This window comes from Sus scrofa, chromosome 6 (genome assembly GCF_000003025.6).
Source record: "Sus scrofa isolate TJ Tabasco breed Duroc chromosome 6, Sscrofa11.1, whole genome shotgun sequence".
Lineage (NCBI taxonomy): Eukaryota > Metazoa > Chordata > Mammalia > Artiodactyla > Suidae > Sus > Sus scrofa.
In genome coordinates this window covers 138,581,709-138,595,902 of record NC_010448.4, presented here as the reverse complement: position 1 = coordinate 138,595,902, position 14,194 = coordinate 138,581,709, and the positions used below count along the sequence as shown (strand labels likewise).

Sequence of the window (14,194 nt, the reverse complement as noted above, 5' to 3'; positions counted from 1 at the left end):
TACGTGCATGTGTGTGTATAGGTGGAGATGTCTGTCTTTTTTCTGATTCCCTAGCTGAGATGAGGACTCGTGTGCAGGTGATGTATTAAAGATATGTGCCAGGAGAAACTCGTCCGGGCATGGGGGAAGCAGGGTAAGAAAGCGAAAAAGTCAATCAAGAGAGCTATTTCAGGCAACATCTCAGCCTCAGCCTGATCCCATGAGAATTTCTGGAGTCTAAATTATATTAGAATTTTTCCTCCCTTGAGGGAGGAGCTAGGCTTTCATACTCTGCTCCAGTAAGGGAGGGCTACAGGCCCCCCCAGGGGGGACATAAGCTTCTTGGCACTTCCAGGCTTTTTTGTGCCTGAGGGTGAAGCAACTCTAGTGGCCCAGGGCTGTCCTCTGAAGAAGACAGAGGATGCAGAAGCTGGGAGATGGGCAGAGAGAATTGGAAAAAGATTCTAGGAGATCTAGGCAGTCTACTGGTATGATGCTACAGATATGCAGTCTAGAAATTTACTGGAGCCAAAAATGGTTTAGTACTTACTACCCACAAAAACCTGCAAAAATCTCCAAGAAAGTAACATACACACTGAATCTCCATAAAGAAGAGGCACCACCTAAAAGTCATGGCAGACATTGCCATGGGCCAGAAAAATACAAACCTGCTTTTGATTTTTTAACCGAACAGATCTGTGTTTATAATTGTTTTTTATAGAATATATTTTTCAAATGAAATAGCCCACACTTACAAGCTGCTTAGCTTTCTTGTTTTCTCTGTGTGCTCCCGGCTCTCTTCTCTGTTTATGTTTTTTTCTGCTTGGCAGCTACACAGATGGCTATAGCAGCTGATGCAGAGTTTAAGGAAAGAAATACCTGTCTTTACGCTTATCCTCTTCCCTCCAGCCCCAACGGCTCTCCATGACAGGGCTTAGCATTTTAAGTATAGTCACTGAGACCTATCAGAGTTTCCACAAAGATTCGAGAGATGCTACACAGCAGTGAAAAACAAACTCTAAAAAGCCTTTAAGCAATAGAACCCCTTAAGTGCAATTCCATTTGTTCTTATCTCCCAAATACCTTGACAGGCACCGGATGACCACTGTTTCTCAAAGGAATCACACACTTCAGCCACTTGTTCTTTATCTCCATTTTATAAAATCTGGATGTGCTATCTCTCTGTGGGGAATGCAGCAGATTAAGGACAGTTGTTCTCTATCTTCTTTGTATTAGTTCTAAAACTTCAGGGACTCTGATCGCCCCCTCCCTTAAGCATTCTCAACATTTGTTTTCTTAATAAGAAAAACAACTCCCATTTGCTAGTGCTTTGATCGGTGGCTTTCCTTAATTGTACCATTAGCGAGGACACAATGTCATATTTGCTTTGCATTTCCAAAAATATTCCTATCTACCGTCTGAATGTTGACATGAGGACTCTCCTTTTTCTTTAGTACCTGCTATTAATTGTACTATTTTACTTCAAAAAGCTGAAACATGCTCTGGTTCAATTTTGAGTCTCTCTTTAAGACAAGAAAGATCAGGAAAATGGATGGCCTCTGAGTGGCGAGGGTACCTGACCTCCCATATAAACTCATTTCAGTTTTCAAATTTCTCTCTAACCTCATTGTATAACTTCGTTTCACTCTCATTTCTTACTCTCATTTTCACACAGACACCGGGGTAAGACTTTGCCTGCAAAAAAAGCTTGAAATGCTTTAGGGCCATGGAATGGGATTTTCGGCACTCATTTTATTTATTCTCTTTGAAATAAAATTTTTGTGTAAAAACTTTTCTATAAAGGAACTTTTCTATAAAGGAAATTTGAGGGCTGATATGTAAATTGTTTTTCGTTATTAGGAGGGAAAAAGTTGTTTTGGAGGAATGTTAGAAAAAATCTCTGCCTCCTACCCAATTCCATTTGTCTCTTCGGTGCTCCCTCCAGGTACTGATGCTAAGTATCTGCTCTTGCTCTCTGTGGTAAAGACACGACCTGCACCCCTCGCCTGGGTTTTTGGCCAAAACCAGCAAGTTTGGTGACAAAGTTCCACGCCCTGAGTAGGTTCTCTGACTTTTCTTTCTCCACGATCAGTCCCCAAATCCCTCACTGTCTTCCCTGTTCATGGGACAATAACTAACTCTTCAGTAGTAACTATTCCCTCTTTTGCTTCACTACCATTGGATGCAAATGAGATTGAGAGAAAATCCTGTTTTTCTGTAAGACACCCTAGGTGTTCCAATCATGACTAAACTGCTCGTTAACGTTGATTTGCTTATGCTACTTAACTTCTCTAAGCCTCTATTTTTTTCTCTGTAAAATGAGGATGAATTCTAATTGCTTTCCATAAATCACTGTAGAAATTACATGAAAAAATTAATCTCACCAAATCAAATACTCATTTCTCTACGACTTTCAGTTCTCCTCCCTCTCTGATACATACATGGTAAATATATTTGAATACATTTCTTTCGTGTGACTTCACCCCCTACATTATATTAAGAATAGTAATCACAATATCCATTTATTGAGAAAAAAAGATAAAACCTGGTCATGATTATGCACCTACTCTGTACCAAACAATGAGGTAAGCACTTTACAAACATTTAATCCCATGGAAAAGTTATCTTCTTTTTCTATATCTAGAAAGTAAGGCCCACAGAAGTTTAAATAATAATACCAAATGTCCATTAACTATAAAGTTGTAATTTTGGTAGAATATTTCTTTTATAATGACCCAGTGTATTAAAACCAAGACCACTCTACCTGCCAAAGACCTTCAAGACAGGGGGCGCCACTGTCATGAGCCCACAAATGCTACTCTTAGCTAAATGTCCACTGTACCACCCCAGGATGACAAATGGAAAATACTTATATGCTATTTATATATTATATATGTAAAAAGATAAGGTTGTCTTTTTATAAGAAAAAAAATTTGCTTTAATTGTTATGTTTTTTCCTTTGTATTCTGGGAACAGATTTTCATTCTCTCTCTCTCACACACACACACACACAAACACACACACCACTCCCGGCCTCTTTCTCATAAGGAGCTACTTAGTGTTTACCTCTTACTCATAGGCTCTATCACCCAAAAACTGTCCATAAAAGTCTATTCTCAGCAACATGACACTTTTCCCCTCCACCTTATAACATTCATCCATGACAATATATTTTCAACTGGTGAATTAGCCCCTGGGGTTGCCAACACAAATGCAGAGGAAAGGAAGCTGTCACTCTTTTTAAACGATGGGAAGTCTCACCCATCATTCCTAAAGCAGCGTCTTCTCTTAAAGCGGCGCCAGGCCCTACACTCCATCACTCGAGGGCTGCTCAGCACAGAGTATTCATCACAGCGGCCGATGGAATTATTTGCTGGCAGTTTAAATGGGGCCGACTTGTCACAAGAGTGACAGCCTGGGCAATTGTTTGCCCTCTGGGAACAGGTGCAGGCAGGTTCAAATGAAACACATCCAAATACTAACAGCAAGATTCTTAATCATGTCAATAAAAAGGATGCACCAGTGTCTAGGATTCAGTGGTCACAATATGCTTCTTACACTTTGCAAGATGAAATGCTGTCTGGTTTTTCAATAGACTGTTTTAAGGAATCTATCATGTCATTATCATTTTTAATATACTTCTTGTTTGCTGAATGAAATCTGATTCTGATACCCTGCATGCTAAAAAGCATGTTTTTGAATAACACAGGGTCAGGTTATCAAAATAAAAAGATGGAAAAGAAAAGACCCTGGAAGTGGGAAAAAGAAACAGTAATAAGCAATGAGATTTTATTTTAGGATAATGGCAAAGTTTTAATGTAAATACCTAGAATGCAAAGGAGCTCTTAAAAAAAACTGTTTAATAACATCATTATCGAAACAAAATAAAATGCCAATTTAATCTTTGGCTCTTAAGTTTCTTGACATTGTGGACTAGATTTTATATGTTCTGATAGCTTTTATTACATCTGTATTTAAAATATCATATATCCTCTATCTACATAATGTACTTCTATATAATGTTTTTAATAACATTCTGATAATTATCATATAGTGTAGCTGTAACTAGATACGGCACTAACAAAAACGTGTTAGTATTCTGGGGGTTAATCAAGTAATTGCTTAATATTCACAAAATATCTTTTAGGAAATTACCTCTGTGAGGAATAACAAAGAACACATAGTCCTAAGTTTTGTAGTGTAATTAATTTCTGTGTTATTAACTTGTGTAATTAATCTGAGGAGCAAATTTTAACACCCATGAAATAATAAGTGAAAAATGAACTACTGAATAATAGAGTTTCACAAAATAAAGAGCTCAGTGAAGGCTGCCGAAGTAGAAGTCTTGTGGAAGAGAAGGGGCTGAGTTGAACTAATAAGCAAAAGGCCTGGGAGTGGGAATGAGGGGGTCCAACCAGGTAGGAGAAAGGTAAATTTGGGTAAATTGAGAAAAATGTCCATTTTTAATTTCCTCTGTTTAAAAACAAGACAAAAAACAAAGAAACAAACAAAACAGAGGCTAGGGAATAGGATAAGCTGAAGTTAATGCCTCTATTTTACATTCTTAAGGAAAACAAAACTCTTTTATTAGGGGAATTTGCTTTAATTTTAGATAAGTAAACACTGTCTTACTTGAAGAAATGTTTCTCCAAAATCCAGGCTCTGAAGTTTGCATCTTGGTGCCACCACTTTCTGGCTGGTGAGTCACTTACCTAATCTCACCATTTCCAGTTTCCCAGCATGGAAATTAAAAGTCCTCTTTTTTTGAGGTTGTTTGAGGTAAATCAGATAATTCATGTAAAATATTTAACACAGTGCTTAGCACAAAATTGAATCTTAAATATTACCTACAGGATGCCTTTCTAAGCATAGGGTTCAATTATTTATTTGCAAGCAGTATTCAATGTTAAAGTTTACCTATCACTGCCAGTTATTCAATAATTACAGGTCTAAATGATTAAAGCTTTCCTTTCCAAGTAAGATACAAATACTGCCTACATCCTTGTCTGCTTGAATAAAAAACTGCTGTCTTGGAAAAGATCCATTTGATCCCAAGAAAGCAAGTTGGTTATGCAATACACAAATAATCCCCAGATATATTGAAATAAGGTACCAGCTCTTTATGAAATCAATAGTTTATAATTCTCCATCATTATTGAAGACATAAAAATTTGAGTCCTTTGGGTTTTGAACCAGTTACATTTACATGTAAACACACTTTCAATCTTTTCCCAGGTTCAAGTCACTTGTATAGTTTCTTTAAAATTTGACTCAAGTGGCATCACTTTTCCATAGAATTCTTTAAATTTTTCCATGTCATATAGGAAAATAAATTTAAATCCAATATTCGCATTCAAATTGCGAAGAAAAGCTCACGTTAGACATGCCTAGAAACATTAAAAAATAAGTATTAAAAGAAATTACAGAAAATTACAGGCCTAATTTAAAGCTTTATAAAAAATTTCAGTGCTTGACCATTAACACTGATTAGTTCTTTCCACTCTAATAAAGATGGTAGCAAATCTTGCTTTCAAATTTACTGAAAGTTAACATCATTCAAATTTTTCACATTGCGCTTCACTCTACTTTGACTATCAGGAAGCTTAGGATTACATTTTTAGTTCAAGTACAGTCATGGTTTCATGTTCAGTTCCTGGTAAAATTATCTTTTCTCTTACTCTAATTTCTGTTCTTTATTTTATTGCCTTGAATATGTGTGCATGAAATTTTAGATAGGTTTGCTTGAATCCTTTCTTGAAGAGAATAGAACTGCAAACTCAATATTTGCTCTTGTGCTTACTAGATGACTTATTTATGCTTATATTATCCCAATATATTCCTTGAATTTAAAATTTTGAAATTTTTATATAGAATTTTGAGAGGTGAAAAAAGTGGGGGGAAATGAATAGCAATTCAAAAAGTCATCCATAATGTTATCTCATTCTAAAGCAAACGACAAAAACATATACATACTTAACTATATTAAGTTAAGAGAGAGTTATTGTCATTACTGGCAAATGCCCAGAAAGTACCTGGGAAGATCTTTGATTTACTAAGAACCACATAGCCTTAGCCAAACCCTTTTATGAGATAAAATGAGTTCCTTCTTTGGACATTATTTTGGTAACTTAAGATGTTTTAAAAGGTCTTAAAAGTTTTAAATATACCTCAGATGATGAGGGTTTCTTTATCTACCTGAAAAGTTCTGTATTTTCCCTGCGAACATTCAGAGTCATTTTAGGCTTGAAGATTGCAAGGGAGAAACTTTGCCAAGAGCAATAATCCTTCCATAAACTAATATGCCAGCATCCTGTGTTCAAGGTAAGTTAAGGAAAAAAATGAACATAAATAAGGGAGGAACACTGAGTAGATTCCCCTGTGCTATACAGCAGGTCCCCACTGATCTCCTCGATGTTTCATAACATGTGTATATGCATGGCCGAATCACTTTGCTATACAGCAGAAGTGAATACAACATTGTAAGTCAACTTTACTTCAATAAAATGCAATTTAAAAAAATTAATAAATAAGGGAGGAATTTTCAATTTTTCCTTTAATTGAATAAGAGCCACTTTTCATTTTTCCAAAGTCACAAAAATGCTATGTTATTTGTGTGTGTGTATGTGTGTGTGTGTGTGTGTGTGTATAAAGGGACGTAATAGTCTGAGATTTTTTCTTTAAAGTTGTAACTTTCTAAGTAAAAAGAAGATGTATCACTATGAGCTTTACCTGACGCCCTGATGAAAAATCCCAACAAACTAAGGAAACAGAAAGGATTAAAAAGTGACTCCATAATTTGGACATCTGTGGAAATGGGTTGATGAGCACCCTCTGCTTAGGCAACCAGGCTCGAAGCAGTCCCCTGAAAGAACATTATCTCATTAAATATAAGAAAAAGAAAAGTAGTGAGTACACTTGCTAAACAGCCTGTGTCACATGATAAGCTAAATAACTTGCCTTGCTTATCTTCTTCCAGTTCACTCTCAGAGCATCCAGCCCCTTCATCCTTCACATTGTCATCAGCATCTGGTGCCTTCCGCAACAAGGTTTCACTCTCCTTTTCAGGGTCTAAATGATCTTTTTCATCATCTGAGGGTGACTTTGACATCCCATTCATCTGATCATCAGCCTGTCCTTCTTCATTAGCTTTCTCATCTTGTTTCTCCTCGTCGACTTCAAAATCTTCTTCATATTCTGAGAAAAGAAAATCTCCACAGTGAGAATGAAAACAGAATGCCTAATACTGAACCAATTTCCACTTTAATGAGAACTTTGACTCCATTATCCTCTCCTCCCTGGGCCTTTCTTTGCTTCTTTTTCACACTATTAGTGAACATGGAAAACTCATAGGAAATGATCAAAGACTGCAATCAGTTACATAAACAAGAGCACTAAAGAAATGAAGCTCCAAATGACAAGCCTGAAACTTCATAAAAGTTCATTTACAAATGGACATCATCATCTACCATAACCAAAAAGGACAAGAGAAGAACTTGCTAGAAAACAATAAATTAGAAATAAATTAAAAATGAAGAGAACAGGATTATAATAATGAAAGTTAATTTGGAGATCCAGTGAGGTCATATTTCATAGGAAGAATGTTCAAAATATTTGGATATCAAGTTAATGAATAGTGAAGTGGAAAAATTCAATTAATCAAGCCCAAGGCCCTGAGAAGTAATACTGTGAATAACACATTCTTTGAGAGAACAAAATGGATATCACGAAAAGGCATTATGAAGGAGTCTATACGAAGGCTAAAACTGAAATCGCATGCGTTATTCATCCCGACAATCAATAAAATAATTACATTCTAAGGATAAAAATTCTTATGAAATAGAATATTCCTGTCACTGTCGTGACTGGGCTTCATTCCCTACAGAAGTGCAACACATCTGTAGCAGAAAAAAGAAACTGTCACATCAAGTAAACGCCAGCTGTCCCCTGTGGTTATAATTTTTCACCTTTCATATTTAATTGTTCCCCTTTTTCTTCCACCAAAAACTAAAAATCTTGAAGTGACAACATGCCAAGTATAGAAAGCAAAAGGATTTCATGCAGAACCAATTAAGCCAATAAACAATTATCTTTAAAATAAAATTACAGGGAAAACAAAGGTTTCCCTATTTGTCTTTCAGTTATTGGTGAGTCTGGTTTCTTCTCCAGTGCTAGGGGCCTCTTGGGTAATTACTTGAGAGCTGTCCATCCTGCCACAGTGAAAGAAACTTAATTTAGAAATGCATGCCTTGTGCATATAAAGTTCTGTTAATGCAAAAAGTGTATGAGGGCCATGTGAGAAGAAAAGTGAAATCAGATTCTGCAATGAAAAAAGGCAAATAAAGAGAACTCATCACGAGAATGTTTTCATGAAAGAGATTTAATATGGAGAAAGAGAAATGTGACATTATCAGCAAAACAAAATTATAAAATAAGTGAGAAGATAAAAAATTTTACTTGTATTGCATGACATAAACAGGAAATACCAATAAAAACAAATATTTTGATTAAAATATTTCAGGCCAAGTAATAGGAGAGTTCCTAACTTGGCCCAGTAAACTGTCAATCAATAAGCCTTTACTGAGTACCTTTTATGTGGAAGAGGATGCAATTGAAAGACATTACAGTAACACAACTCCTGCCCACTAAGGTAGCTCCAATTTTTGCTGAAGAAATAAGATGTAGGTACATAAGAAATACTGTAGGAATATTACAATAGTTTTTATACATAGTCCTCAGTAATGTTAGTTTAACACTACTGGGCTCGACTGCTGTGTATTTTTATGTAGGGCTTATGATTAATTATGTGAAAGAGTGTCAAATGAATGGAATGGAATCAAACAAGAGTGGAAAGTCATTTGGAGATTATGGAAAACTTCCTAGAAGGAATAATTGATATTAGCCACAGAAAACACACAGAGAGAGAAACACATTAGAAACACAGAGATATTTGCTGCTGGTCAACAGATAATCAGGGGCCAGACAGTAGATGAATAAAGGGCTGTAATTCCATCAACAGTATTACATAGTGGTGAATAGGAGGGTTTTGAAATATGTGCCCAGGTACCAGTTAAAACACTTAGCCGTGTGACCTTAATCCATCTGATCCACATCATTAAAATTTAGTTTCTTCATCTGTGATATGGGTGGCACCTGCCTCACAAAGCTATGGTGAATATTAAAAGCGATAATGTAACTGGGCAGGGCCCTATGAGGCTCCTGGGCACAAAAGCCTATGTCTCCCACTGCTTTTTAGGAAATAGGCCTCACTCATCCTCCTTTACCTTCCCTGAGTTCAAACAGTTGCTAATCAGAGAAGGAAGGAGCTGCAGAGAACAGGGAGGAGCAGTCCAGAGACAAAAGTGCAGCCTTGAAGCAGGGTCCTGGTCCCTCCTCAAAGAATAAAAACAACAATATCTTGGAGTTCTTCTACAGAACTAAAGTCCCCAACGAATGGAAGATGTTAATGAAGCATTCTTCATTCCGGAAAGAAGGACTCCCAGAACTAGCCCTGGGACCACTTAACACCAACTCTGAAAAACAATGCAAGCTTGCACCTACCCTGATGCTTACCTGTGCCCTATTTTCTACTCCTAAACTATAAAAGTACTTCCTATTCTCTCCCAAAGGGGGGCACAGTCTTTAGGGCATTAGGCTGCTGTTCCTTCCTTTGCCTGGCAAAGCAATAAAGCTATTTCTTCTCCTTCACCCAAAACTCAAGTCTCCACATTTCTATTCGGCACTGGTGAACAGAGGCCTGAGTTTCGGCAACAGTAATTCCTAAAATATGCTTCGTACAGTGTTATGGACAGTAGTTAAAGCAGCTTTGATTCCGTGGTGGAGGGAGTTGGTCACAGAACAGAGGAAATCATATACAATATGTGCTTTACTGACAGCAATAGACTTTAACGGAGGCACCTGATTAAAATCAAGAAGTACGAGTGTCCACAATTAGGGCAGAATTTCAGTTATATTATTGAAGCAAAGGAGAAAATTGAAGGACCAGGGAGTCAACCACAAGAACAATCTGTGCATCCTATTTGGCAGAAGCATCAATGTTTTCTCTTAAAATAGGAAATTCAAGGCTGCGCTGGCTTTGTTCTACCCACCAGGATCATCGCATTCAAATATTAGCCTTCTATTAACCATGAGCACTATATCAGCATCACAGCTCAAAGCACACCTCTGGTGTGTCACCTACTCCTGTTTTCAATATGAATGCACTAGTGGCATGCTTTCTGGATCCCTTTTCATAATTTCTTCTGTTTCCCCGTCTCATCTTCCTTCTTCCAGAGAATGTAATTAGCTTGTTGTTTACCAACCCCACTAATGAGGAAAGCGAGTCAACGTGAGGTCAACATCAATTCAGCAGCAGCTCTCCCTGGCTGACCTCCACACAGGCTTCTTGCTGCCCTGACCATCAGTGGCTGTTCTACAGAGAGCTGAAGATGGGCTCCACTGTTTCTTCTTTTTAAATGGAAATGGGCATCTAAAGTCCATTAATGAGCCAATATAGAAGAAAGATCTAGGGAAAAGCTGTATCACAGGCATAAAGTATGCTACTCATAGCACTGGCTATGTTGGTTTAAGAAAAAAAAATGCAGAAACTGAACATGGCCCAAATAAACATAACTATACATCCTGAAAGTTAAAACACATGAAAACACATCCCACTTATTAATCTTTCTGCTGTTGCTCTTGCTATCTATAGATACTTAATATTTACAGTCTAAGAATAACGACTAGAAAGGCTCATGCAGAGAGGTAAACTGGGTCAAAGGGTTAGGAGTGAAATCTTTTTAGATAGTCACATTATTTCAGTAATACACACACAAGACCCCAAGGCTGTAACAACTCTGTAATTACTCCCTTGGATTTCTGAAGCCATTGGGCAGCAGCTGGAGAAGGTGAGGAAGAAGAGCTCTAGGATCTGCCCCATTCCTGATGCCAGCCTTCCCCAGCCAGCCCAGCCCATGGTTATTGCTCCTTTAATCCAGGCTTTGTCTCCTGGTCTAAGAGGGACACAAAGGCAGCTCCTCCTTCCTGATTCTTTGCACAGTTTCTTGTTTTCCTTTCCTACAGTATGCATCCCAATTCTGCTACCTTCTCTGTATATGTATGAGCCTCAGTTTCTTAACCTGTAAAGTGGAGAGAGTAATAATATCTACCACATCAAAAGGTGAAGATAAGATGAAATGGTGTGTGGAGAGTGCCTGACACTTTTATTGTTATTATTATTATTACATATTATTGTTACATTGTGTGTGTGGTGTGTGTGTGTGTGTGTGTGTTGAGGTGGCAGGGAGAAACAATAAGAGGAGGGGCAAAAGGCAGAGGAGGAGGAAGAAGAGGAAGAGGAAGAAGGAGAGGGGAAAGGGGAGGAAAGAGAAGAGCAGAATAAGAAGACAAGAAAGGCAGACAGGCTCTAGGGCCCCAGGCCTACATCAAATGTTTTTTATCTACGAATACTCTATCACTGTACAATCAGATAAGTTGTGCCTACCTGATGCCAAAGCATCCATTTCACCAAAACAAGGTACATTCAAGAATGAAAAAAACAGGCAAAATTCCATTTGGTGAAAATGGTCTCTCCCAGCAGAAGTAAACACAACCTCTGGACTGTGTCTGAACAGAGACACACAACCTCCCCTCCCCTACTCCCCAACAGAGACCTTTGACCCTCTGGACTTTGGCTGCCCTCCTCTAAGGTGGGCCACGCAGACCTCCTTACAAAACTGTCAGGGGTTCCTCACGTGTAACAGAGCTGCCTGAAGATCAAAACTGAGCAACAACATTTAATGGATAATTTTGCAAATGTGTAACATCCACATTTTAAAGACTTAACCCAACAGCAACAAAAAAGAACCTGGTGTTGGTCTTACCGTATTTAAATATGTTTTCTTGGTCAACTTCCCAAACATCTTGTCCTGGCTTTCCTTTTCGTTCCATTTCTTCAACAGCAGTTCTCACTTCATCCACCTCTGCGTTGAGGTCCTGAGCTGAAAAAATGACTGAAGCAGAGGCTTTGCTGCCCTCCTTGTCTCTCCTTCTTGGTGTCAGGTACTCTTTGCTCCTCCTCAGCTTCCCCTCACCCTTCTTCAGTTCCTCTCTTTTCTCACTACTCCTTTCTTTCCTAGGTTTTGGTGAAGTTGTTTTTTTGTCAAGGCCCATTGCAATAATGCACCTAAGAAAAACATTAAAGTTGTTGATTAGCCTTTATATAGAGCACAGTGGACTGCAAAGCTCTTTAAACCACTTATCTCTTATTCTAGAAAGAAACGTTACAAGAAACATTTTTATTATACCACACAAAGTAAATTAAACTATTTTCTCTTTATTAGTACCGAAATCTTGTAAACACAACAAATTCTTAATAGCTTTACCCACAATAATGAACAAGAGAAGAAAGTAACTTAAGAACTTAGTCTCAAACTAAATCTTGTGCCTTAAGTATATTTGTAACCTTATGACAGAAAAATTTATATATATATATAAATTTAAGTCCTTAAAATCATTTGATAAAAGAACATTCAAATCTATAAGTAAGAGGAAGCTAAGATAAAAATTATCATCAGAAGAAAGATGTCATTCCATCTTTGATAATTTATTATTCCAAAAATACAACAACAAAAGATTAACTACAAGGTAATCTAAGAAACTAGCGTTCCCATCTGGTACAGTGAACTAGGATCCATAAGGATGCAGGTTCAATCCCTGGCCTCGATCGGTGGGTTAAGGATCCAGCATTGCTATGGCTGTAGGGTAGGCTGGCGGCTACAGCTCCAATTCCACCCCTAGCCTGGGAATCTCCATATGCTGCAGATGTAGCCCTAAAATGCAAAATAATAATAATAATAATAATAATTGATTTTTTAAGAAAGACACAGTCAAATATCATCATGCCCTTTAAGTAAACACTTCAGGAGCCTGAATGCTTATTTTAATAGAAGTGTCATTACTTTTAGAATGGCATTTTTAAGCCTATATCAAAATCTTTTGGTGATTTTGAAGCTTTTTGTTCTTTGAAAATGGCAATAATCTATAGAGGTTATAAAGTCATCCTAAGTCAAATCTCGTGAGCCAGCAGATGATCTGTTGTGAGCCACACGGGAAGTCCCGCCAGCAGATGATCTGAATTAAGGCGTTAAAAAATACCTTAAAAGATATAACAAAAGTAACACGAATAAATTCTCCTGTAGCTTTTTCCTGTCAAGTTAAATACCACAATAGGAATTCCAATAATGATAAGTATGCATCATTAATACAGATGACGGTCATGATCATAAGGCGAGTATTGAGCACTCCCTCTGTGCCAAGCCCTTTGCTGGGTACTTTACATATAGCATCTTCTAGGATATATTACTCCCACAGACCAGGAACTTAAGAACTATCATCACCACTCTACAAATGAGGAACAGGCTTCAGGTGTTCCACGACTTGCCCAAGACCACCCAGCAGGTTAGGATGGAGCTGGATTCCGCTCAGGACTGTTAGACTCCCCCACCTCACACTAATGTACACCCACATTGTTAGAAGACAGGTATAGCCCTCTCCGATGACTAGTTACACAGGCAAATGTTACCCAGGTGGGCTTACCATCAGGGCCAGTATACACACTCTCTTCACCAGAGACTAACACAATCTGAAGAAGTTTTCATCAAGGCCTGGAGACAATCCCTGCCCTGAAAGAGGTGCCTGGCAGTTGCCAGTCTCCACGTCTGTCCTCCTTTAGAATGTCACGTGTCCCCTTCTCTCCATGTCACACAATTATCAGGGAACTGAGCTATTAGAGTGGGATCAGAAGGCAGTCAAGACTTGCCAGTCCAGGAAGAATAGAAACAATAGGTAAAATCTGAAAATTGTCTCAACGTGAATCAAACCCAATGGCAATTTCTTAAGCAGAAGATTTCACTGTATTTGAGCCCTCCCAAGACAAGCAATGGCACAGGAATTGATCTTAATTAATTCTCCCAATAAGCAAATACGAGAACCCAGTTATATCACTTATCCTTTCACTATCTCCTTATAAAATAAAGCTAAAAGGATATCCACTCAAAGTAACTATAGGCTGTGAAAAATGGGATAGTAAGAACACCCGTATTAAGCATGATAAATATTTCTTGACTATACTGATGTACTTGCTTTCCTTGGAATAAAGGCGTCATGAATCTTCAGAGACTATGATTACTAGCATTGCCTTCTGTTCAAGCTGTTCTCC

General features: G+C 37.8%; 1 protein-coding gene across 1 annotated transcript in view; it reads right to left on the bottom strand.

Moving 5' to 3' along the window:
- ERICH3 (glutamate rich 3) overlaps nt 1-14,194 on the bottom strand; it is a 112,152-nt gene that overhangs the window by 20,065 nt on the left and 77,893 nt on the right. Inside the window, 2 exon segments of the mRNA XM_021097617.1 lie at nt 6,937-7,173; nt 11,859-12,160. Of these exon segments, the coding sequence (XP_020953276.1) occupies nt 6,937-7,173; nt 11,859-12,160 (539 nt within the window).